The following is a 24,895-nucleotide window of genomic DNA, read 5'->3' as shown; positions in this document are numbered from 1 at the left end:
TCGATTAGCAATTGTTTATTTACGCATCTATTGCTTTGCGCAACATTTAAAATATTAAGAAATATTTGTAACGTTAATTACTTGTATGGGATAGCAGTTTTAATTTATTACAAAAGAACTTGATTTTTATATTTAGAAGATTTCAAAAAAATTTATATATAAAAGAAGATTTCTGTAAGCATTTAATTTTTTGAATTAAATCTGTCTGTTTAGCGTGTAAATATAAAATTCAATGCAAAGAGGTATAATAATAATTTTTTAAAAATGTTGATTGCTTTGGATATTCTTTTAAAAAAAGTTAATTAACTTGTACATATTTATCTATGTTACAGATTAATGCAGTTTTAACTCCGCTGTTGCGCATCGGTGTCGGTGCGTCTGAAATTATCTTTATATTTATTTTTATCTATTTTTATTCGATACAGCCATATTTTCTCCTGTATTACACATAAATACGTTAGACACATATACGTCGGAATGAACATTAAATAGTTTACATTGTTATCTCTATCGTGGATACTTCCACTTATCATAAATTCGTGTCGATCCATCAATGATATACACGTATCTCGTAACCGTATTTATTCTGTAATCTTCCCAGCGTTTATATTAGAAGTCGTTTGCACAATCTTTGCGACAGCGTGATGTATCTCGTTAATTCAAGTACAATCTCGCAGCGAAATCTGGCGATTCTCGGGGCCGGCGTTAATTACATAAACGCGTAAAAATATACAAGTAATAAGTGCGGTCCTCTCTCCTCCTTCCATTAATCTATCTAGCTATCCTCTCCCTTCGTTCAAGGAAGATTCTCAATCGCTAATATCTATTTTTCCTGGCGCTTTTGACCGCACGACATAAAGATATTAAAAAATAATGGGTACACTCTAAGAAGGACAAGTTAGATCTCTTCTTCTCTTTTTTTTTTCTTTTGTCTTGATTATTACGCAGGCATGAAAATCGGACCCATACACCAGCTTGTGGATGTGCATTAGATATCTACGATATAACGGCACGACGTTAAATAGGTACCTTACAGACTGTGACTTTACGACAAACTTTACTGCTGCCGAAACTATAGTTTAACGACAATACATAGAGAAGCGGCGTCCAATACCTTCCTAACGGAGAGAGAAATTCGTCGTCGATGAGATCGAGATTCAAACCGGTGATGAACCAATTATGATTTCATTATTTGACAATGTATCATTATTGTCGATCGATATTCGCCAACATCGTTTGCCATTGCCTGACGGGACAACGATCGATCGAGCCTTCGTATCGAATGCGGGGGAAGGTTTTGCACTTTTTTTTTTCACATTGCTTATTGTCTGTTCACAATAGCAGCCGCCAAACGAATAATTCACTTTAATTCGCTTTCTCTCTTCATTCTTTTCTCATCTCTTAATATATCCAATGCGGAAGCACCGTTGTCGACGATGGCGACGACGATTACGAATAACGTACGACGATACTTTTGATTTAACTCACGTTTATGAAATTTGAATTCATAATCTTTATGAAATTTTGTCCTTTCGCCATCTCCAACTCTCCGTGGAACTCTCTTACGCATTTCTCGCAAAACAATAAGCAGATTAACGAAAATTGATAGAAATGTATTCTATTCGAATTCAAAAATTGAAATTTCAAAAATTTCACGTTTCCGAAATTAGGATCAATTAAAAATTAGACTTTATGACACTCTAAGTTTATCGTAATTACTTTCTATTATTAATATCGTTTATATTTATACTTTGCAAATATACAACGCTTTAAATTCTTTCTATTCTAAAACAAGGCTCACACAATTGTAACTAACATAAGTATATAACGTTGTGGCATAAAGAGAAATTTGTTGCAAGTGATTAATTAAAATTAATAAGTAAATTATAAGAGGAATAGAAATAAACAATTGACAATTATTTTATTTTTTAATTGAAATATTGACAAATCATAATTATGCAAAATAAAGTGCTATCAATATTCTTTAATCTGCCCATTCGTTGCGAGATCTTTCGGCATGGGGATTGACAGCCACTACGAATTCCGCCGTGTCTTTCGCGATGGCGAAGTAGCGACCAATCTCATCACAGTCGCGATACGTTTATCAGGTAATAATTGTATGCGACTGGTATCGTATATACGTTATTTTGCATTTTCCGGGAAGCACGTGTCGCGCGACCAAGGAAGCGCAGTACGCGTGGCACGCGATTCTCCTTACGATTCGCTTCGATTAACACAGTCACGTTGATTGCATCTGCAATTCGTACAATAAAGCCTCGGCCCGGCGACGGCCGAGTCAAGATACGGACTGGCTAGTTACATGAGAGACTTACACAAATAATCGCAATAATCGTCGGTTACTTCCTCCGATAAGAAACGGACTCCCGTGCAGCTCGCGTTATTTCCTCAACGTACAATTCGCGGATTCAAGGATGCTGTTTCCCTCCGAAGCGGGCGGATTTGTGAGTTTTATTTAAGGAATAATTTTGTTACGACTTGATCCCTTCCGTTGGAATTAGTGATCTGTGCATTGGAACGATTATATTGATAATCGCGATTGTTTCTAATTGTTTCTGTCTTTAAATTAGGTATTCTATAAATACTTGAAAATTTGTTTATGTTTCAAATAAAATTGTCGCCCAGCAGTATTGAGAGATGTATTTCTTATTTAAAGTAAATATATTAAAGCCAATGATTATTTTGATAAATAAAATAATAATTAAATATACAATTATCCACTAAATTCCAACGCAAGAGATTGACAACGTATGATCAACATATGGACTTTATATGGCCAAATTTTATAAAGGAACACAGAGTAGACTTCAATGGCCTTCTGATAAAATCTGACATTCACATTCCGTCATTAATTTCAGTATTTTGAACAATGCTGCTTTAGATGTTAATTTTTTTGCCTCATACATAAATAATTTTCTTGTACATATATCTGTAAATTTAATTATTTAAATATGATAATCAAATATACGACTCTTTCTTTCACACACATTAACACATCACATACACATACACACGCATACACACATACGTGCGTACAGACATAGAAAGGCATTGCGAAAGAGAATAAATTCAAAGTAAGGGTCCACCGAAATTACAGGAAATCGGCGTTACAACATCCTTTAAGGTATCTCAGCGGCGACAACGTTTAAAGTTAATTATAGTTTTACTATATTTACATTTAAGGGAAAGATTGTTCAAATCTATTGCGCAATATAGTTATGCGATATAGTACAATAGCTCGAGATCATAATAACATCGAAACGCGATAATAGAAGATACTATTGCTCATTGTTATTACTATTATTATTAAAACAAGAATAAAATAATAAACAATCGCATTAAAATACACGACAAAATATTTAAAATCTAGATAAAAATAATTACAGAGTACAAGTAATTGAAAACTGAAGAGAAAACAATTAATAAATTTAATATGAATTCATAGATGTGCACGGCTCGAAAAATCGTCATATTTTTGTCTCCCATATATATATTTTTTACATTATTTCTACATTTCTCCGCTTTTTTCTCATTTTCTGTTAGCTGCCTCTCGCTTCCAATATAGATTTTCATAGACATCTTTAGATATGGCGACGAGGTGAGCGTTGGCAAGGAATTCGCGAATCGAATTGACTCGCGTTTCGTACCGGGAGTAGGCGCGCGAAATCTCACGCACCTTGTATGTTCCGGAATCCGCAGTGGAAAGCTGTGGTCTAATACTGTAATAATCACATGTAATCGTTCGTCTCGGATGTGCGTCTCTCACGGACCCCGCTTATCTATGTTTGTTTAATTACAACGAACAAGATTTGATACCAGACATCAATGAAGAAATGCCGTCGGCGTTAATGAAGACTCTAAGTTTCAGTTAACTATTATATCCCTATATTTCTATAATATTATTATGCTTTCGCAGCATTATAAAGCCCGTTAAACAATATGCTGACAATTAGAGATGGAAAACGTCTCCAGAGAGAGGCAACAAGCAAAATGTATTATACTATGTTTTAAATACAAACTACATCTTTTTTATTTTTTTACTTTTTTATGTTTTTTATGGCTATCGAGTCGAGAACTGTCTCGGCAGATATGAATCTAGTAGCTTAGGATCTCAACAAGTATATACTCTTTTCTCTCTCATATACGTCGTACACGAATAGCAACGAGACGCTGATTACGTAATAAATACACGACAATTTTTCTTTTTTTTTTAAGCTTACACGGAGATTACACCACGTACATAGAGAGTCACATGTATAGATTTCGTATATAGGTATACGTTGTTCACGTACGGATAACATTACTACTCTACTTTCTATATTGCTTCTACGAACGTGTTCTATTTTCGCAGGGGTCCAGTCAGCAGATCACGAGAATTACCGTCCGTCTAACCATCGCGGAACAAATAAATCATTGCAGCCAGAGTTTTCCGCGGCGAATCCTCATAAAGTTTATCATGTAATTCGCAAATCCCGCGAACGCTTCATACCTCGTCTCTACTTTACCTTATTCTATTTTTTACTTTCACACACACACACACACACACACACACACACACACACACACACATTCTATCTCTCACTTTCACTCACTCATTCACTCACTCACTCACTCACTCACTCATTCACTCACTCACTCACTCACTCACTCACTCACTCATTCACCCATTCACTTTTTCTTTTTCACACACACACATACATACATACATACATTTTCTATCTCTCTCTTTCTTTCACGCTCACACGTACATTCTCTTGCATTATATTTTCCTGATATATAAGTTAAAATATTATTCTCTATTCCAACAAATCCCGCAATATTCTCTATACATTCTTTCATGCATGCATATTGTAATCGGCGGGAAACGAAAGCTAATCTCGAAGAATTTACCGAGAAACGCTGGGATTTGCGACAAGTTCGAACGTTCTCCCTTTCTCTATCTCTCCTCTCTTATATTTTATTCTCACTCGTATCACCTACGGCGATGAGATCAGCGAGTTTCGGTAAATCGTATGCGCCATGGCACGCTTCGCGTAAACTGTCGCATCGTTTTCGCGACAAAAAAATGCAAGATTTAATCACGGCCAATTACGAAGAACTCTTTTAAAACACCCGACCGTGTCCCAGTCGTCGGTTCCCCTGCAGCCATTCAGGGAAACCAAATCGGGCGGTTCTTCTCGATGTAACACTGTGAATTTCATTGTTATCACAATTTGTTATCCCGAAGGAAACACCAGGAGCATCGATATACCGATCACGCGATATCGACTGTCGTATCCTGTCTCGTCCCCTTTGCACATATTATTCTATTCTCGGTCAATCGCAATCCTTAATTACGTATCTTTTGATTAATAATGTCTTAATTTTTTCATATATTTATCTTTACGATGGACATTGTATATAATATGCATCCTGAATTCAAGCCTTCACATTTAAGGATAACTTTTGCATCGTGTGCCTGTTCTTTTTTTTTCTCATATATATATCATGAAACACGTCTAACGAATATATATATTAATATATCTCTTGCTATCGCATGCTACGGTATAACGAGCTTTTTTTGTTTTTTTTTCCCCCGCGACTTTTGCATTAACTTTAGGCTTTAATCTACCGTTACTCGCCTGTTACATACGATATGTGTGTAACAATAATATCGATGTAGAATACACAGAAAGACATTTCACAACGTGTCCAGCTCTCTTTACGGCTATTTCTATCCGTAAATATTCACGAATACGAAATCTCTCAAGTTCATAGAATGCTTGATCGTTTTACAGAATATATTATTTTTATTACAGATACCAAGTGTGGTGTTGTGCGACTTTTCCGAACCTACTTTGAAATATTGTTCTCTTTCTTTTCAAAACTGTCAACTGTTCATTAGGAAAATTTTACTCGTTTACTAATAATTTTACATTTACACATTAATTTGTCAAAATGTTATCGAGTGCATGTCAACAATTGTGGTTATTGTCGATGTTTGTAGCTTTCTATCATTTAACAAGAGAACGCGAATACATCGATAAAAATAGAAATAATAAGGAGTAAAAATGTATTATTGTCTTTCAGTTGATGAAAATTATTACGGAAATTAAGATGCACGTAAAAATCAATGTAACAATATTTTACAACCTATATTTTTTAATGATATATTAGATACGAAAGGGAAAGAGAATATGTTCTAAGTAAAATAACTGATTGTATAAAGAATGCTTAGAATTAATGTTTCACTGGTCCTCTTCCTCATTCTGGTAGGTGACATAACGCACAGATGATTTTTCGCCAATTATTAACGACTGCAATTGGACAGACGATTCAGATTTAACGAGAAGTTCTTTAAAGCAAATTTAATAGAAAAAAAATGTAGTCTACTATACAATTTTACCTTTTTCTCTTCTTTGGTCGGCGGCGCCCTTAGGAAATACATGAGAGGTGCGTAAATGAAATTTAACATAGCTATGCCGAAAAGCATCCATTCGAAACCAATAGTGTTGACCAAAGTTCCGCTTAACGCTGGACCTACGGAAATAAGGAATTTTTTTTTTAATATTTGTCGCGTTTATATCTTATTACATATGTTAAAGTTATTTTATATTATTAATATAACATAACATTTCTAAACGATACCATGTTAGTCAAATAGAAGGAAAGTACTCTCCATACGCATCGGTGGTTCAGTGGTAGAATGCTCGCCTGCCACGCGGGCGGCCCGGGTTCGATTCCCGGCCGATGCAATCTTTTTTTTATTCTTTAGGACTCATTTTAAACAATCTATAATTCACGCTACAGGGAGAATTTTGTTTAAAATTTGATTCAAAATATATTTTTGTGCGTACGTTAGTGCATATTTTATTTTATGTAATTATTTCTATATTGAAATTTTTAATTTGACTGTACTAAATAAAAAAAAAAGAAGAAAGGGCTAAAGATATTACTTAGAGCTTATAATTTCGCGAGGGATGTGTTTATTAATTTTGCGTTGAAGTTTAACTTATCGTTTTCAAATGAGCGTATGTTTGTCGAGTAAAGAAAGGTAGAAGAATGTGAAAGTATACGAGAGAACCTAGTTATGTACCTATAGCAAAACCAAGACAGAACGCCACGTCGCCGATAGCATAAACGCTTCCGTAAACAGCAGTGTGCCTTATGTCAACTAGATATCCCAGCTCGGGCATCATCGAACTGTCCACCATCCCGATCGCGAATCCCAGCCCCGCGTTCGGTACGATCAAGTGATCGATACTTCTTGCTAGCGGAATCTGCAAAATAAATTTAAAAAATAAATACGGATTTGTTAGCGGTCTTTAATGAAGACCACGGTTCAATTGGCGCGGCTTCTTATTACCGAGGCTCTAAGAACTTTCAGTTTGGTCGATACTTGTAAGTATCTCGTCATATTACGATTTTATTTAATTCCGATCAAATTTCGTTATGAAATTCCGTCGACAAACGTGATAGTGTAGATACAAATGTGACGTTAAACCGAGGACAGCTATTTCGTTTTTTTCGGCGATAGGAACATAAGGATACTTACGCATAGCAAACAGATACCAATAACGACGAGTCCTATCAGGGAGGCTAGCCATCTGTAACAAGCGCATATCGCGATAAAAACGTCGGCCTGCCTTACAAAAAAATAAAGCATCTTCGCGCGAACAGGGACTCGAACTCTGGGACCCTCGGATTAAAAGTCTGATCCTAGTCCGATGAGTTCGAGATCTGTCGAGTTCATGTTATTAAGATAATTTCGCGTATCTACGGGAGGACACTCAGCTGGAGACTGACCTGCCCATTTTATGCCCGAGCGGCCCGAAAAGATTCGTTCCGATCAAGTAACTGATGCTCGCAGGTAAAAACGTGGCTCCCTGCTTCCAGCGGCTCGCGCCCATCGTATCCATCATCCAGATAGGTAGGCTCGGCTCCAGCATAGCGATGCCCATATTTGCGAACGTTATCGCGCCTGGAACGTTGATAACTCTTACATCCATTGCTCGAAGCGCGCAACGTCGTATTTTATAATATTTTATAATATTGGCCGGATATATCTTTCCTACCAGCTGCTAAAACGATGTAGGGATCGGTGATGAGAGACTTTAACGACGGTGGTTCCGCTTCCGTGTACACGACCGATGGTTGGAGCATCAAAAGCTGCAATACTTGAGCGTTTTCCCCAGGATTATTAATTGTTATGAAATATTGAATTATAATTTTGTTTTCTAAGCGACGTACAATATAAACGAGTAACATGAAGAATATTATGCAGACACAAGTATCACAGTTGTCAGAAAATATTTCTAAACTGTAAATAAATTAAAAATTTTTTTTACTGTAATTATTTAAATTAATTGAATTTGAGAATTTGATCGAAAGAAAGTTTATCCTTGATAAAAATTTAAATTATGCATAATTTGTTTATTACGCGTGATGAATATGTTTCTTATTGCAAATATATTTGTACTCACGTCCATCGCCAAGGGCTAACGCTGAAAGGACTAAAAACGGGGCGGATTTTCCTACAAATTCGTACATTACTCCGCCGAATGGAGGGCCGATAAGGACGCCAAGAGCTAATCCACCTAGTGCGATACCCATCGCGTTACCGCGTTCTTTATCGTCCTGATATCTCTCCGCTAACATACCCATACCTATCAGAAAATTGTGTAAAGTATTACGACCATGTGCTAGGTCATGAGAGAGAGAGTGTGAACCTCCCGCAACAGCATCGGTGGTTCAGTGGTAGAATGCTCGCCTGCCACGCGGGCGGCCCGGGTTCGATTCCCGGCCGATGCAATCTTTTTTGAATTTTATTTTATTAGTCCCAACTTTGGTTTATAACAGATTTTTTTTATCATTTTTAGTTTGTAATGTAACGAAATTTGAATGTTTAATTAAAAAAAAAAATCATAAAAATAATTTAAAAATCGTAAAGATCTCTGTGCTATTTTACTTTAATTTTGCGAAAACAAGAGCAAAAAAAAGATTTCTTGCATCGGCCGGGAATCGAACCCGGGCCGCCCGCGTGGCAGGCGAGCATTCTACCACTGAACCACCGATGCTTGTGCAAAACTATCTGAAATAGCCTTGACGTGCATGGAGAAACTTTCTCTATCACTTATTTTATTTGTTTTATAAACTATTAATTTTATTTTCTCTTTTTATTATTTAATTTGCCTTAATAAAAATTTGCAAACATCGAGTTAGTACAGGTTAATGTAGATGAGCTCTTACCGGAAACGCTAGAGCATGATGAGCCGATACCCTGAAGAGCTCGCGCGAGGAAAAGTATACCGTAGCTTCGTCCAAAAGCAAAAATTAGCGTGGATAGGAACATGATAATGAATCCGGTAAACATTGGTATGCTGTATCCGATCCTGAAAGCGAACAATAGATTTAAAGTTGAACCTGAATGTTAATAATATTTGATAGAGAGAGACAGAGATTACTTTTTTTTTAATCGCAAATCTTTTAGTTTGACATTCTCTCTCGTGTCAACCTAATATATTTCGAACAAAAGGCGGCCGCACGAATTTTAGGCAGGAGCAAATCTTACTTGTGGGTCAACGGTCCAACTATAGGGTTAGCCAACAATTGAACAAAAGCTTTTGAAGCGAACATCATTCCTACTGCTACGGTCTCTTCCAACAATTCCCGATGTCTCTGTTCCTTTTCTTTCATGTCCGACGTGAGATTGCCTGCGGTAATTTCTAAAATAAAAACATACATTAGCGAAGCGTTTGTTCTGTCGAGCTCGAAAATTGGACAAAAAGATTTTTGCCCTTCTCTTCTTTGTCTCTAAAAATATTCCCTTCTTTTCTTAAATTATTTTTTACGTATCAAGTCAACGGCATTATCAAAATATTATTTTATTATTTATCTATTTGCAATGTAAAAATTGATGCGACGAGGTGCGCTTTACCCGATAAATTCATAGAAGGAGTTGTAACATGTAAAAATTCCAATGGAGATGCGACCGATATGTTTGGAGCACAAGTGCATTTTGACGTTGTTGTTGTTGTTCCGGTTGTTGGCGACGTAGTGGTGACGACCGTAGTTTGATGAGTGTTTCCTTCTAGATGCTCGCTTAATGTTGCGTTAGGATGTTTGATATCGTAGAGAAATTCCGGTATTATTGGAACTGCAATTAAGTATTTATATAGGGCAATGGTTTCGAAATATAATTTATGCAAATAAAAAATACGGAACTTTCAGAAAATTGATAAGCTAATAAAATCACACACACACACACACACACACACACACACACACACACACACACACACACACGCACGCACGCACGCACGCACGCACGCACGCACGCACGCACGCACGCACGCGCGCGCGCGCGCGCGCATGTAACATATACTCTACTAGGATTATATAAATCATCTTTACGACAAATCATATTTAGAAATTTATTAAACAGTGAATAAAAGATTTTTTTTGCACAATATTACATTGGTAAAAATAGTTAAGTTCGAGTAGTCTCGAGTTATAGTCTAGAGCGAAATGAAGGATCCTCTTATCAATCGGGGGTGTAACTCAGTGGTAGAGTGTCTGCTTCGCATGCTGAAAGTCCTGGGTTCAAATCCCAGCACCTCCACACCTCTTTTTTTTTTTTATTATGTTTTTGTCTCGAATAGTTTTTCTAAGTTTATTAACTTAAATTTTAATCATTTTAAAAGTATCGAGAATTTATTTATAAACTGATCAGCAAAGATTTTCAAAATTAAATTTATCAAAATAAGAATTTTTTAATAAGGATCAAATCAAAATAAGAATATCAATAAAAGTATAATAAAAACTCGCTTTTATTCATTAATGTAATAACAATATATGTGCACATAGATACATGATTAATTAAAAACAATTTTTTATAACGATTGAAAGTGGATTTCGCGATTTGTTCGACAAACGTGACGTTCGTAGGTCGTGTATTTGTTACGGGACAATCACACTGCATAAATGCATGACCACTTATCCGGATTGGCGGCACGATACACAAAAGTCCATACGTTCTTTCGACATTCCGGTCCAGTGCGATAAACGAACGTTTTCTGAATTAAACATAAGTTTGCGGACCTCGAATAACGGTAGCCGTCAGAATTCGAATAAGGAAAGGGTAATAAAAATTAGAAAAGCTAAGTAATAATCAGGCAATAATAAAAGATTTATTTTTTCAGGAAATTTTTAAACCAAGAAGAAAGTGATTTAAATTTTTGTTTAAATCAATTTTCATTCAATTTAAATCCATATCAATTAAACAGAATAAGAAAGAATGACAGAGGAGATTCAAAATACTGTGATGAGTATTGTCGTTTTTTTCTTTTTGTCAGTAATACTAAAATTTAAAAACAGATGAAACGTGCGTGCGTGCATGTGTGTTTGTCTCTGAAGAGATTAAATATTAAATATTTGCAAGTAATAAACATTTTTCTACACTTTTATTTATTTTTCATTTTATAAATTGATTGTATACTTACGTACATACATATTTAACAATTTATTTACGATATTAATTGCGATAATCCAGCAGGTTTTTTTGTGTAATCAGAGAGTGGAGTACAATATTATAACTTTTTTAAAAGTTAGTCAACGAAATCCTTGTAACGAACTACGAAAGAGCATGGTTGAGTAACAAGTAATGAAGTTAATGATTCTGAATGCTTGACCTACTAGAATTTAAAGTTATGGCTTAAAGAGGCAACTTTAAAACTCGAAAAAGGAAACTGCCAGAAAGAACAAGAACAAATCAAAATTTCAATAATATTAATAATAATAATTAAAATTAATGAAAGTTCGTCAATACAATTGTCAGAAGAGTAATTAACTAATATAAATATCGCACAAATATCTAGCTATACGATATGTCAGAGGTTGACATAAATAATTGAACAGTGATCAATGAAATGTCAGAATCGTGCTAATATGAGAGGTCGAAATTTAATTAATGTCATACAATATAATAAATGATTACAATAAGGCTGAGACAAAGTCACTTACCTACGGTCGTCAACAACATGTTATCCAGCAGCAGTGCGATGGCGACGATGACGAGAACGAGCCTCCGGGATTGCCGGCATCGTTGCAACCAACCACTCCAGTCTCCACCTCCCATTCTCAAATTTTATCCTTCCTGTGATGTTCTACAACATTGGCAAAACGGACAGTGAGCGATTTGAAATCGACGCGTGATTATATAATTTTGTTGCGTGAGTTTTTCGGGTGAATTTTTCGTCGCGTCCTAATCTTATCTCGCTAGGGGCTAAAGAGGGTAAATAAAAATTACGAGAAGTCAATGCAGTCCCAAGGTAACGGTCTTTTCACGAAGGCAAACAATTGAGTCCCGTATTGCGTTGACACTTTACCGCATTCACCTTTGAAGACTTTTCCAGCAACTTCTCGTTAAATCGACTATACTTGTCGATTTCTCGTGCAGCTTCGGAAAAAAGACGTGTATTCTATTGGACACTCTTTGTGGGCTTTAATTAACGCGAACACCAAAGAATGATATTTTTTCCAAAGTAGACAATAAACGGTTTAAATAATGATTATTTATTTATTGCTAATAATTCTTAAATAATTAGATTTGTAAACGTTTTTTTGGAAAATAGAATATTAATAAGATGATAAGTTAACAAACACAACAGATTTATATTTTACAAGCTAATATTAAATAATCTTAGATAAAATAAATCCGTGATTATTGATACCGCAAAATATTCTTTTTTTTAATGCCATTGTCCAAATTATAAGCAATATTCAGGAACAAAATCGTTTCAAGTCGTTTCTATTGAAAGAAATCTTGAATGGGACGGAAATAGTCTGAATGCCGGAAAAGGCACATCTGCCTTAACAGAAGATAAAATCGACTTCGCTTTAAAACTGTCAATTGTCGAAAGTGGTCAAAATTTGCAATTTACTTCTTCGCAATTTCTTTTCGATTTGCGCGAATTGTATTCTGCTTACATATTTAGTTTTGACATAAATTAAATCTTATCTTTTTGCATACGACCAATGTCTGTTTATTATTTTTTACTATATTATTTATTATTATTTATTACTATATGTAATTTTTATTCAATAATTTTATTTGCGTTAAGTAAATTGCCATTGTGATTTGCAATATAAAATTTGATTGTATACTTTCTTTAACATGTGAATATATTTAAAATGCATACTAACAAAAGTCATTATTAGCAATTTAGATAATTGTTAATTTGTTGAGAATAAAATTAATTTACTTGTTATTAATTTTTATTAGTGAAAAAAGTAAAAAGATTATGCCTTATTATTTTATTGTACGAACATTTTTTTAATGAGATAAGAAAGTAAGAGAACATTTTCTGTAGATAAAAAGGAAAGATAATACAGACAAATTCAATTTCACCGAGTAATACTTGTGCCAGATTTGTATCAAATTATGACTCATATGCGACATTAATCTAAAAAATAAATGAAAGTTTAACGTAAAAAATAATCCTTACGTATTATTTCTAGAAGATTACTCTTCGTTTAGGAAGGCTCAATTGAGCGCTAAAGTCAATGGCGTTATGAAAAGTAGGTAGATTATATAAAAGGCGCTTTACGCGAAGAAGAGAGAGAGAGAGAGAGAGATAGAGAGAGAGAATAATAATATTAAAAATAATATGAATAATAATTTATTTGCTTTTTAACGAATAAAATATTATTAAAATATTACAGAGATATATAAGTTGTTAAAAAAAATCTTCGTTTCTGTCATTCGCGATTTCTTTTAGCGTCAACTTTTTCTTTTGATAACGTGTGACATTCACGCGACTGTATCGAGTACAGCAGTCTTAATTGTCAAAGTTTTCTAGAAAGCGGCCGCTTTCCGTTTCGTCTCGTTGGAACTCGCTATCGACTCGACGTTCGTTTAGCGCAATACAATTAACCGCATTAATTACAGGCTTTTAATAGTGCCTCCACCGTCCTGCCCCTGTGCCACGTTCCGCGCGTGCGATGCCCGTTTCTCTTTTATTTGTAATAACTCGGTTACCCCACGCTTTTAGTCCACCTAATTTTCACGCTCGCCCTCTGAAAAGGCAGGCATCAAAGGCTATTGCGACTTTCAGCGCTGTCTCGCTGCGTTCACGGTACTTTACCCTATTTTTATTAAGAACCGTCGCGCAAGAATTTCGCTGCGCGAAACGGAATTGAAACGCAATTCCGCATTACATTTCTATCACGGACACCATCTCTCGCCTCTGATTTAACTTAAATATGACTCAAACGGGAGAATTCTCTCTCGATATCTCTCTTTTCCTTGCACAAAGTAGAAAAAAATTATCGAATAAATAAGACCGATGAGCGTCTCCCCGCGCGTCCGATTTCTCAAGAAACCCGCACGGGGAGAGCTCCGAGACGTTTGGTATCGCGAGATAAGGGTACGCTTAAGGACCACGTGGACCCATACGCACGCACGCACGTTGCACGCACGCACGCATACCCAAAGGGCGGGTTATACATCTCCGCCACTGACGAAGTTGAAGATTGATAGCGCGGGGAGAAGACGAAGAGGGGGGAGTTGGAGGTAAAGGGAGGGAAGGAGGAGAGGAATAGGCGGATGGAGAATTGGTACGAAGGGAAAAGGAGCATGAGAGAGAGAGAGAGAGAGAGCCGGTGAAGCAATCAGCATTTTCCTGAAAGCCAACTCCCCGGGGTCCGCGCGCATTATTCTCGGGAAAGACCGCTTCCACTCGTGCCACTTATAAGCTCCGCTACCTTCCGCCATGACAGACTCCCTTCTGATTCTTTCCTTCCCTCCCTCCCTACCGACCCCCTTTCTTCGCTATCCTCCACTCTCACCCTCTCCTCCTCGTTCTCTTATCTTATTGGTAATTACGACAAAGAATGACCGCGAGACGCGCTTCTGTTTGTACTGGGCTTTCGTGCGATGGGATGTTGAAGGTTCCGCGTCTCCATAACCTGCTGCCTAGCTATTCCCATCGGAAAGCCCTCGATCGATCTAACGTCGTGTGCCTCCCATTCCTTACAGAGATCCTCCTTTTTTTTTCCCCTCCCCTTCGTGACCGCCCCCCGCCGATTTGTCGCCCGTCTTGTTTCCCGCGCGATGGATGTGCTTGTTCTTCTAAAGTGCGATGATTATACGAAAAGCCTTTTTAATCACTTTCTGCACCCCAACTACATATGCAGTTGCAATTGTCACTTTCTCCCCGCTCGAATATTCACCGGCGATTAGAAAGGAAATCCTTTCTTAATTTTGTTCGCGGAAGAAAATCGCAAGACCACGCGTGTATATGTTCTATCTCCTTCTCTTCTATATAATGGCACACCATACTCGCGATGTTATCTAATAAGTTGGACGTAATCGCGTATAATCGCAAGCGCGGAAATGAGAATCTCGGGCGAAGCGCTTACGCGGGGCCGACGGTGTAGGTGCCGAGATTTTGGAGAGGCGGTTGACAGGCGGTTACGAGTCGTTGAAAGGGTATGACGCGGGGGCGATCGTTTTGCGATTGACAGGACCTCTCGGCAGCGGCGCTTGATGAAGTGGTTGCGGGGATCTGCCGACTCATCGACGCTCGTTACGTCGATTCGCGCGCGCGCGCGCGCGCTCGTGTGAGTGTTCCGTATATACGCGAGATACGGGGAGATTACGCTATCGTATTCCGCATACACGAGGATCAACTGACCAAAGTTTTCGTCGTTTGAGCTAATAGAAAAGTCGTGTCGGCCGTCACCGCGCGGGATTTATTGTAAAACGTGACCACTCCGCGGTAGCCGGGCCGTTTCCGCGTGCGAATCGCAAGCGCGCGCCGGAATTTTTCACGTATAATAAAGGAAATAGAAAATCCCGTCGCTTCGCAGAAACACGTTCCGAAATAGAACTCATTTTCGCGCGAAATGGTCGAAACCGACGGAGAGACCGCCGCGGAATTCTGATGCGCGAAGCGCTGGTAAAAATCGTTCGCTTCCATTTGCGCCTCGACGCTAATTGAAATTACGAGTATCTGCTATTTGTGTGCGATATTAATTAATCAATATGTCCATTTTTACTTAAATAATATTCTACAATTTTTTTAATTAATGATCCAACGGAAAGTTATATATGGTTGTCGATTAAAAATAAATTACTGAAGGCGATATTCATTTGAAAATATAAAAATGACTTGATGCAATAACAATTGAAATCAATCGGTATTTTATCATTTTCATTATGTATAGTTTTGGAAATTTTTACATTTTATTTAGTTTACGTTTTCGTATAGAAGTTTTGTATATTTTACCATTTTCTTAATTATCATTATAATCATTATAAGATATAATTATCATTATATCTGCTCTAAATTACTGACGTGTGCTAGGTTGATCCCTGTAGATACAATGGCAGAGTTACAGGCAACAATGAGCAATGGAAGAGAAGTCCTTTAAGTTTCTCTTCGCTGTTCGCAGACAAAGTTGCCCTTCACGTAGGGTTAGTTCCTACTTTAAGAACCAATTAGTTCTGGTTGCTACGTCTCGCTGTACCGGGTGTACCGGTCTGTATTATTCATAGATTCTTTGATAAACGTGGAATCGATCTTCTTTGAGTTAATATGAATCGTTTGCGATATTCTCTTAATTCTTTTATTTGCTATTCTTATTGTTCAATATATAACTAATATAACTTTTAAATATATAATAGAGAGAGACTTTTTATATTTGTATACCTACGTCTCTATGAAAAATATTATTTTATAAACAATTTTTTAAGTACCTAACATACTTCGCAAATTTTCGGACAAAATAATAGTGTAATTTTGATTCTCAATATGAAATTTTTATAAGAGTAGACAATAGCCGATTAATTATGAATAAGAAAATTCATGAGGATCGGTCGACAAGAGGCTTTGAAAGAAGAGAGTGTAGATGTGAACAGAGAAGGATGCAGATAGCTTAAAGGGCAAACTGTTGCTTTGGGTCTCAACAAGTAGGTCAACGACCGAACTACTGGCTGAACATTTGAGTATCTTTAGTGTTGCCCATGGCGTGCGAGGTGCAGTCTTCTCGCATTTAATCGACATCTCACTCTAGGAAAAAAAAAATTGTCCAATATCTATAACTGCGTGATAAGTTGCTCCGACTTCTTAATTAATAACAATCGAATTTATCGGTGACATAAAACTTTATTTTTAACGCTTAATTTTCAATTTACTCGCGTCAGCGGGATTTTTCTGCACGCACATTTGCAGCGCGCGATGCTGACGATAATCTTGTTGACATACTCTCTTTACTGCGCCTCATTGACGCTTCATCGTAATCCGGAGCAATTATGTCGAAGACGATGGGTGTCCTGGCTTCTCCCTTTGTCGCGCGATATTGCATGATAAGCGAGTTACGTCTCGTCGCGAAATCGCGTTATCTCCGCTATAAAATCACTGTATATTACGAAGTTCCGTCGTCGCCGTCGCGTCGGTCCGATCGTCGCACTACGTGGTTCCCGATACCCCGAATATCTCGAACTTCGTACACAAAGTTAACTCGAGTACATTAACGCGAATCGGTGGAACCCCGTGGAACGTGGTTTTGCGAACGACGTACGGGATGTATGTATATACTTTTTCCGTCACTCGTGCGTCTCAATTAAATGAACGTCGCTCGGTTAATAACAATATCTCAGATTATGATCTACTTACATCGTCACTATCGCGGTGAACTGAATTTTTTTTCCGACACATTAGGCAGAGTACGTCGCACGTTACGCATGTTTTAACAACAATACTCCACGCACATCTCGGCAGCTCTCTCTCTCTCTCGCGACGGACTGTCCGCCGGATTGTAACAATGGCACCACCTGTCAATTAAAGACGCATGAGATGCGAAGAGGTCTTTATAAGATGAGAGGTTTATTAAGTAGAGACTGATGCTTTATATAGGATGCTCTAAAAATTTACGCTCCTATCGGGTAAATTATAAGAGAAATGAGGAGCTGCTGTTAGTTTAGCAATAAATATATCAATTTTGAGGATTTCGGCGATTATAAAATTGAATTCCACAAATACCACATAATAATATTTTAATCTTAAAATTATTTTAGAATTTTACATCAATGCAACTTTTTAAATCTAGGATCGAAATAAATGTTATTGTAAGAAGAAAAAATTAAACAGTTTTATGATAAAAGATGATATCTAAATTTTTAATTTAAAGAAGTATTGAAAATTATTTAAAAAGTCAGCAATCATAAAAGATTTTTGCGACACTCTGTATTATTTATGTATATTGATTGCGTATTCATTGCATTTTGATGTAAGGATTAAATGTAATATTTGCATCTTAATCTTGCATTTTAATCCGCGATTATAGCTTTATTTTTTTGAGATGTAATTACACATATTGTACAGTATTTTATAGTATTTTATCAAAATATACAAAATAATAATAAATGATAAGACAATTATCTAATGAAAATTTGTATAGATTTAGATTAGCAATTTAGAAATAAAAATATGATTAGACCCTTGAATTTTATATATATTGTTGCTAGCATCGTCTTATTGACATACCTTAATGATATTAAGCAAATCTTAATATATAAGTAAGTTCTGGTGCAATATACTTATATTAATTGGAACAAATATAAATAAATTCTATCATAAAATGTGAATTTATTTTGGACACGGCTTGCAAAATGTAGAATGATAAAATGGAAGGAAAAAGTTGAATTTAATCAGCTTAATAGTAAAGTAATCCCATTTACTATGTATTATATCTTAAAAGTGTTGACTCTTTGAGTGAAAAACGCTTTTATATACTAGGCACGCTTCCCACATTTTGTTTCCATTAGCTAGAATTTCTCAAGGAAGCTTTCTTTTGTAAAGAAACAATCCAAGTCAATATAACCGATTGGGACAGACCGTTCAACGTATTTCAACAGTTTAATGAAGTTGCACTGCATAGCAAAATCAAATGTCGAAGCCAAGCTTTTTTTTTTACAGGAAATGTGTCTTCAAATCGCAATATTATCCTGCAGCATTATGACGCATCGCTTCTTATGAAATAATATTTGCGTTAAGATGCAACATTAAGAGAAAAGTACATGTAGATTTAATCAGAAATTATAATTCTCGAAAATTAAATGGATCTAATGCCGGTGCGAAAGAGGCGCGTTCGTTTGCGACGGGCATTGTGAAGACTTCGTATCGTCTCATAGATAAATTTCAATTTAGCACGCGCCTGGTTGCTCGCAAAATTAAAGACGATTCGAGTCCAGGCAATGCATTACATTTCTTCCGCGTTACGTATCGAAATGCGACTACGAGGAAGGGATCGGATGTAAATCAAACTCGGATAGCCGTGAAACGAGACTTTAGACGAGACGAGGTCAGAGACGGGGCCCCGGAAATAAAATTACGTCTTCGATCGTGCGTAAATGAATTTACTGCTATCCTATCGGTTCTTTCTTGACGCGTCTCTACCAGTTAGACGCGAATCGCGAATAAAACATGATACAGTCTGCTATACATTTTACATATATATAAAAAAACAATATAAATAACAGAGAATCTGTTACCAATTCTCATCTTTAATTCTCTCGGGGGAATTTACAAACTTAATCTTTTCAGAAACACTTGTAGACATTTATATATATGTCTAATCTTTTTAAATTTTAATATTATACTGACAAAAAATTAAAAATATATCTGTACACGGAGAGAATTTTCTCTTAAAATTTGCCCTTAAAATCTAGTAATTGTGGAATAATGTGTGACCTCGAGGAATTTTACTATGTTTAGTACAATTTACTAAAAATATAGTAAAATTTACTATACTTTCAATAAAATTTACTAAAGATATAGTAAATTTTACTAAAAAGTATAGTAAAATTTTTCGAAGTCACACATAATCCCACAATTATCAGATTTTGAGGGCAAATTTTAAAAGAAAATTCTCTCCGTGTATTTTTAATTTTTTTTACTCTTTTTTGTTTTGTTTAATTGCTATGAAATTAAAGTGAAGAAAATATATGAATCAAATCGAAGAAAACTAAACAAAGAAGTGAATAATTTTTTTTTTAACTTTGAGAATTTATCCTTGACGTGTGATCGACAAGTTAGAAAGACGTATACATTAACCTTGCTCCATAGCTTATAGTCATTGCCTCTTACTAAAGATTCTATTGAGATTTACGAGAAAGAAAGATGTAATTATGAAGAAAAAAACGAGGCAATTAAAAACCAGAAAAAGATCTCACAGAGTCCCTCGGTTGCCGGTCTTGTCGATCCGGTAATCGCATTAGAGACGGTAATTACGACACCGCTCGCAGTAACGTGAAACCCGTAGGTTGGGTAAAGTACTGGACAGGGTTATGCAGATTGCTTTATAACCTTGTTACCGATCACTCTATTAACCTTACGAGGTTGAAGTCCCAACCCTCTCACTAGCTTGCTCCTGTGTCAGAAGCCGGGCGCAACAAGGAGAGACGAAGGGGGACGACAGTATCGTCTTCTCATTTCGCGTTTACTGTGTTCCAATTATTCAGACTGAATCTTTTTTTATCTTTCTAAAATAGTCGCGTAGATAATCGCGGAATTCACAATACAACTTGGTAATTCAGGATTTTTTTTTCCGAGTCACATAAACCTTAACATTCAATTTCGCGCTTCAAGACGAGACGCATCGAAAAGATATTCTAAAGCCGACGGAAAGAGGAGTCGCGGTGAGAACGACCTGGGTTCTCTGAAATCGCGCGAGGGCTCGTGTCTTCTGCAATTCATCTTTTGCGCCAGCCCTCTCGATCCGACTCGTACTTTGACGCGGGCTCACCGAGAAAGATTGGCGCCAGAGACTGCGGATGACACGTGGAAATGAGGGCGTTTGTTCTATAGCCGCGGATCACGATCGGGAAATCCGGTGTTATGCGACTAAGGGGCACCAGAAGCCATCTCCCGGTCACCTCGGTGACGCGTCAACGAGTCTAAAGATTCCGTAAACGTATCTGGCAGGCGAATAATACTGCGGACACACTTAACACGTTGATGTAGTGGTCATAGATAACCCGACGGTGTGATACTGACATCTGTCTCATCGACGTGCGTACACAGGTAGGGTACAATTAATTCTAGTTTCTTTATCTTTCTTTTTATATTTCTTACAAAAATTTTAAATGTCGATTAAACAATTAGTGCTTGTATTAATTAAACGGAACGTAATGTATTCATTTAATAACACTTTAGATATTATTTAATTTTTATAAATTATGTGGACATTGTGCGGGAAAATGCTACAATGTTTTATCTATTTTAAACGACAACGATAAAAATTTGATGAAAATCGAAAGAATTATGACAACGCGCAGACACTTGATAATTCATGAATTATAATTAATAGTTTGTATTAATGCAATTCGATTACGTGCAGTATTTATTGAATTACTTAAACTGTAATATGGCAATATAAATTATTAATGAAACATTTAACAGCGTGATAACTCGTTTACGCAGCTAATTAAACCTCCGCCTTCTACCGTTTCAAATAATTAGATCGTATTATGCAATAAACGGGATAATACGAGCATAGGCTCGTCCTTGATGAAACAAAATTTCAAAGTTTTTAGTGTCGCAAAATTTTATTTTCTGGAAAAAAAAAATCTTTATCCTTCCTATAGCCACGAAGTCTGCTTAAAGCGAGGACACGGTAACTCTTTCGCGCTTGCTAGCGCGCTATGTACGTTAAGTGATAAAGCGCCGACGGCTATACGAATCGACCGTAAGGATACTTCACCCAATAAATCGCGGCACGGACCGTAAAATGCCATCGTATTTCTTACGATTAAGTTTAAGCGTGCCGTCGCGTTCAGGCGTTTTGCGCTCACGGGAGGGAAATAAATAGACGAGCGAAATAATGTTATCTCGTCGCGCGTTATAATGGTGATATTTCTAACTTTATCAACGTGGATCTACACGAGAGTACATTTATTAATGCGTCGTTCACCGCACGTCCTAGATATATGTATATATATATATATATATATATGTGTGTGTGTTTTAAGTTGCACTTTAAAAAGGGGATACTCACTGAGATCGGTCGGTTCGGCCGGAGCGAGCGTTCCCCGGTCCTGTATCGCCGCTATCGTTGCTAGCCGTCGAGATTGCGACTCGGCTGACGAGGAGTGTCGGGGCACCCCAATAGATACTGCACGGACGATTGAGAGCGATAAGGGCGATAAGGGCGCATCTCACCTCGCTCGTGCCGGCCTGGAGCCGTCGCTCTCTCTGCCCACCACCGTCTGCGTCTCCCGTGCTTCTTCGACGTCCTCTTCTTGATCCTCGAAAAGATCCAGAAGCCCCCAGCCGCCGGCAGAGCGCATGGTCACTGGGTTCCCCGCTTTCCACCCCTTCGCATTTCGCGTCCTATCACCCTCTCTCCCTCCCTCCCTCTCTCTCTCTCTCTCTCTCTCTCTCTCTCTCTTCATTGCACACACATGCGCACACAAAGCGTTGGCACGTACGCGCGTACACTCGCGCGTAATAATTTTTTTATTCTTTTCCTTTTTCCCCTTTTTTAAAAATAACTAAATTTATTTGCGTGTTCCTTTCATTTCTCCGTTTCTCTTCTTTTTCCTTTCATTTCTCCCCACTCTAGATGAGTTTCCTCTTTCGCGTGGCCTATTTTGATATTACTCTGGTCATCCGTCTCCCCCTCTATCGGGACGATTGTTGACGCCCCCATATTGTCTCTGTATCATCCATTCTCTCGCGATCCACCCCTTCTCAAATCTGTCAATCTTTTAACAAAATTGACAATATCTATCTGTTGCTTCATTTACTTTTTTCTCATTTCGCATCAATACGAGACATCTTCATCATCAAAATGATTTATAATTCTACGCGAAAACGCGAAAATAATTTGTTTTTATTGTCGGGTTTTGTAAAATTGAGATCCTTTCGAGAATCCGTCAAAATATATAAAAACCGCATTTGTTTCGCAGTTTCGTATTCGATATAATTTTTCCACGTCTTGACATTGCTTGAAAAATATATAATGTGAATCCTTTCGAAAGATCATTAAAAGGAGCGAGAGGTAAATCATTTCATAATTTTAGCTCTAACGCGGTACACACGAATGTAATCAAGATTCCCCGGCTTTAGCCGCATGGGAATGGCGCGATACGCACGGAATTTACTTCGAGGCTACAAAGGAATGCAGAGATCGCGAAGAATTCTCTATATGAGTCGTCAACGCCCCTTCAGCTCTTTATTAAAACGTCTCTTATCGCATTCCAGAAACAAAGATAGCCCCGATATATTCGCCCATCATTGCATCGCATCGCGTCGCCGTCTATTTTTGACATTCGCTCGGGCCGAAGTTTCCGGCCAATCGGGAAGAAACGCAAGGCGGATGTTCTTCACGTTTGTTAAAGCAGGCAAATGACGAGCCAACCCCCTTTTCGCACGGAGGACTTCCCAGAAAGTCGTTCTCGTTGCCAGTTTGCCACCTGTGGAGTCGAACGCGAAAGCAATATAGAAATTCCAGGCAGGAAGCGAATTCACTTGTTGATTTTAGGAAACTCCTGGGAAAAACACACGAGGTGCAACTTGTTGCTAAAGAAATCGCCGCTAATCGCTTTTAATCGTAAGGTTTTACGATTTGTTTCACGGAAATGGACGGGTGATTAATATCGGAGTAAGAGAATCTAGAGATGAGAGTTTATCACCGAGATAACGAGACATCTAGGTAAATTGAATTAATATTGCCTGGGGTCAGATTCATCAGTGATCTTCGCTATCTCAGTTAATGATGCTAGCGTTTAGTCGATAATTTAATCTGTATAGTTATAATCGCGCGTCTATAAATTTTTTTTTTCTTACCGTGACACGGCTAAGCATACGCAAATCATAGGCAATACTTTTTTAAAATATATTTCCGGGGATTTTTATGGAAGGATTGAAACGTGTGCGTTTATTGTAAAGTACAGTGTATAATTTGTGACACCAAAAAGATATTTACGAGTGAAAGAAAAAATTAAAAGTCCTCCAGGAGTTTCTCCCACTTTGGGGTTTATTGACTTGAAAATCTTGATAATCAACTTGATTTTTAACTTATTTTAATTAAGTTTTATCTTCACAAATGACAAACGGGGAGTAAATGACGACGTTTCTTACTCGTAACTCACATTATTCTGTCCAACTATCAAACATTCGCAGTTCCGTTAAGTAAATAGAACAATCAAAATATAATTCACTTTTTCCTCGTAAATCTTGCAATTGGCTATCATGACACCTATATAATAAAATAAAAACTTATATTAATGTTCTATGTTGCACCTTAGTATTGACATAATTGTAAACAAAATCTTTAGCTCAATTGCAAATGCCATGCAGAAGTAAATGCAAAATACATTTATTTGTCTCCAGATCTTTGTCGCATATTAGGAATTTAATTTTGCATTTTGTATGTTTTCCACCTACCATTTAATTTATTTATATTTTATAAGGCACGCGCCAAATTATCGATAATCTTCGATAAGTGGCACGACAAATGTGCGAGCGTCGAGCACAATAGGTGCCAAATAATGCATTGTACGAAAATGGAGAGGTGCTGCGAAAGTCGTTCGTCTTCCCCTTCGGTATAGGGAGAACGGGATTGAGAAAACGCGTAATTGAATGATGCGCAACTCGGGTGCTCGATGAATAGAATTCAATGAGTCGACACTACCTGCAAATGCGACGGAGACGTCGCGAGTTACGATCCGGACCCGGCCTCTCGTCCGACGTCTTCGCCACGACGCAGTCTAGTCGCGAATTTAATCTTCGAGATGAGGCAGCGGCTGCTGCGAGGTGGTTTCATCCGTTTCGAATGTTCCGTCCATTTCAAGGAAACCGGCGCGTCTATCTGCGACTCGCCCACTTGCCAT

General features: G+C 37.2%; 1 protein-coding gene and 4 non-coding genes across 6 annotated transcripts; 3 read left to right on the top strand and 2 right to left on the bottom strand.

Annotated features, from left to right (window-relative positions):
• Positions 1-393: 393 nt before the first annotated feature.
• Positions 394-22,301, bottom strand: LOC105837155 (synaptic vesicular amine transporter). 2 transcript variants are annotated; one of them, XM_012681694.3, is made up of 13 exons: positions 22,057-22,299; positions 17,676-17,833; positions 12,019-12,161; positions 9,935-10,153; positions 9,569-9,722; positions 9,247-9,389; positions 8,481-8,663; positions 8,073-8,174; positions 7,804-7,978; positions 7,553-7,604; positions 7,094-7,277; positions 6,404-6,537; positions 394-6,314 (listed from the first exon to the last, which is right to left on the bottom strand). In XM_012681694.3, exons 3-13 carry the CDS (start codon positions 12,131-12,133, stop codon positions 6,246-6,248), a joined length of 1,530 nt encoding a protein of 509 aa, XP_012537148.1. In that variant the 5' UTR covers positions 12,134-12,161; positions 17,676-17,833; positions 22,057-22,299; the 3' UTR covers positions 394-6,245. The 2 variants fall into 2 exon arrangements, with proteins under 2 accessions (XP_012537148.1, XP_012537155.1); XM_012681701.3 differs by lacking the exon at positions 17,676-17,833 and having other exon boundaries at positions 6,246-6,314; positions 22,057-22,301.
• Positions 6,682-6,752, top strand: Trnag-gcc. Its single transcript has one exon. It is a non-coding gene; the product is annotated as a tRNA-Gly (tRNA).
• On the top strand, positions 8,738-8,808 carry Trnag-gcc. The gene has a single exon. It is a non-coding gene; the product is annotated as a tRNA-Gly (tRNA).
• Trnag-gcc lies at positions 9,004-9,074 on the bottom strand. Its single transcript has one exon. It is a non-coding gene; the product is annotated as a tRNA-Gly (tRNA).
• Trnaa-cgc lies at positions 10,547-10,618 on the top strand. The gene has a single exon. It is a non-coding gene; the product is annotated as a tRNA-Ala (tRNA).
• Positions 22,302-24,895: the final 2,594 nt, after the last annotated feature.

The sequence above is a fragment of the Monomorium pharaonis genome, chromosome 7, assembly GCF_013373865.1.
Source record: "Monomorium pharaonis isolate MP-MQ-018 chromosome 7, ASM1337386v2, whole genome shotgun sequence".
Lineage (NCBI taxonomy): Eukaryota > Metazoa > Arthropoda > Insecta > Hymenoptera > Formicidae > Monomorium > Monomorium pharaonis.
The sequence above is the reverse complement of the archived record's forward strand: the minus strand, read 5'-3'. Positions and strand labels throughout refer to the sequence as shown.